Here is a 2215-nt window from a genome sequence, read left to right on the forward strand (position 1 = left end):
TGAAAGTTTAAGTGAATTTTACTTTTTAAAATCTCGACACCATGGTGATGTTCACTGTTAAACGTGGAAGATGTGTCTCTCTTCCCGTTTATCCTCCCATCCTCTTACTTTGCTTTAGTAAGAAGACGGCTTGGGCTCACATGCGACGAAAACGTGCTTCGTCAATAAAATCCACACGGCCGTCTGTCAAACTGATATGCGGGACCCTGCAGCACTGATTCAACGCTTCTCTGTGCTCACCCAGCGTATCTGTGTTCCTCTGGAGCTCAATCTTGCTGAAGTCTGTGACAAACGTGCAGTCGTTGCCCTCAATCACGCTCTCGTCTTCAGGACCTTGAGGGGATGAGAGCGGGGATACAAGGTAAAACGACTTGCCTTTACAAGGCGGTGATGGCTGTAAACAAGTCACAGACGGATGTGCCGAAGAATTATTGAGCAGGAAACAAGTGGAGGAAGTAAGAGAAAGCGCACATTGGTCAGCAGAAAAAAAAAAGAAAACAGCAGAACTGTGAGTCTGCTCCCGGTCCTGGTTTACAGGATGGGGAGCGTGCCTATGGAGGACCAGCTAATTAAAAGAGATACATACATTTATGCCAAACTGTAAATTTTAATTTAATTTTAATTGTTTTGTTAATAGATGTTGGAGATCGGCCTGTTTTTCCAGTGTGGTCCTGTTTCTCTGACTGTGACTAACTGGATGTGCTCTCTTCATCCTCTGACATGGCAGCTGGCTGAGAGCTTCTATTTCCATGTCTGCTTCTGTCTCCTTGAACCCCAGTGGGCCTCAGCAGATGGCCGCTCACACTGAGCCTGGTCCTGCTGGAGGTTTCTTCCTGTTAAAAGGGAGTTTTTCCTCTCCACTGTCGCTACAAGCATGCTTAGTGTGAGGGATTGTATTTGAGTCAATGAGTCGATGCAATCAACTGGTTTTCCTTAAATAGAAAACTGAATCAATCTCACTGGATAATCTGGTGAACTGTAAAGTGCCTTGAGATGATGTCTGTTGTGAATTGGCGCTATAGAAATAAACTGAATTGAATTTCTACCTACATTTATTTGTTTATTGTATTTTGGGGGGCAATTAATTGTATGCTTATTTATTTATCGAGCATTTTTTTTTTCTGTATTTATTTTTAAATATGGAAGACCTGGTCCTCCATACATGCCAGGCGTGAATTTTGTTCCATATTTGCTGGAAGACGACAATTTGTGAAAGAAAAGTTGAAAAAAAGTGCACTCCAGAAATTCAACTTTGAAAATCCTCTTTTTTTTTTTTAAAGAATCCCTTTAAATTAATAAATCTTCAAGACAGAAGATAAAATGCATAACCTCTAAAAACACTGATCTTTATTTTCTAACATTTTTATGCATAATAAATAAATACAATTATCATTACACCTTTTTTTTTCTTTTTCTTTTAGCCTGTGAGTGGAGTTTCACAATCAGGACATTTGTGCTGTGATGTCACTCCTACTTTGGAAACTAGCAAAACACTGTCTGGTGAAAATGTAAAAAAATGAAGTATTAAAAAAAAGTGTTTAAACCAGCTTGGTCTTACATTTTTTGATGTATTTTTTCATTTTCTGTTTATAGTTTTCTATCTTTTTTATAATTTCCATTTGTCAGGTTGAGTTTCACTGCTTGCATTATTTTCTAATCTCATTTCATGGATCACAAAGTGCGTTTATATCAGATTTTTCTAAAGTATTGCATCTAAAAGCTGGAAACTGCAAAACTGGCCTAAAAAAAAAAGTTTTTTAACTTTCCCAACAGCAACACACTCATTCAAGCTTTCCTCCTTTACTCATCTGTGGTCAGTGTTAGATTGCAGCCTCTACTTCCTGTTTATAACAGCCATGTGTGACGACTTAAAGCGGACAGGCGTATGATGACATTATGCTTCATGGTAATTGGTTAATTCACTTTAAACCAAATAGAAACACTGCAAATTCTTTTGAACTTATGCTTAAAATTTATATTTAAGTTGAATGGAAACAGTTACATTCTCTTTACTTCAAGCCCAATACAAAGTCTCTGTCAGCCAATAAAAATGTTATAAATGCATCAATAGAAAAACATCTTTTGCTCCTCCCAACAGATGAAACTCCGCCCCTTAAAGTTCATAACCTGACTCCGCCAGATGGATTTGCTCCGCATATCCATCTGGAAACCTTCCGTTGAAGTAATTTTGGGAAGGGGCGAAAATACTAGTTAG

The 2215-nt window shown here is 38.2% G+C and overlaps 1 protein-coding gene across 1 annotated transcript in view; it reads right to left on the minus strand.

Moving 5' to 3' along the window:
- The window catches only part of mtpap (mitochondrial poly(A) polymerase), a 31560-nt gene that overhangs the window by 6259 nt on the left and 23086 nt on the right, over positions 1-2215 (minus strand). Inside the window, exon 7 of the mRNA XM_015375526.1 lies at positions 241-333. Within this exon, the coding sequence (XP_015231012.1) occupies positions 241-333 (93 nt within the window). The remainder of the gene's footprint in view (positions 1-240; positions 334-2215) is intronic.

The sequence above is a fragment of the Cyprinodon variegatus genome, unplaced genomic scaffold, assembly GCF_000732505.1.
Source record: "Cyprinodon variegatus isolate N-32 unplaced genomic scaffold, C_variegatus-1.0 Scaffold120, whole genome shotgun sequence".
NCBI classification, from domain to species: domain Eukaryota; kingdom Metazoa; phylum Chordata; class Actinopteri; order Cyprinodontiformes; family Cyprinodontidae; genus Cyprinodon; species Cyprinodon variegatus.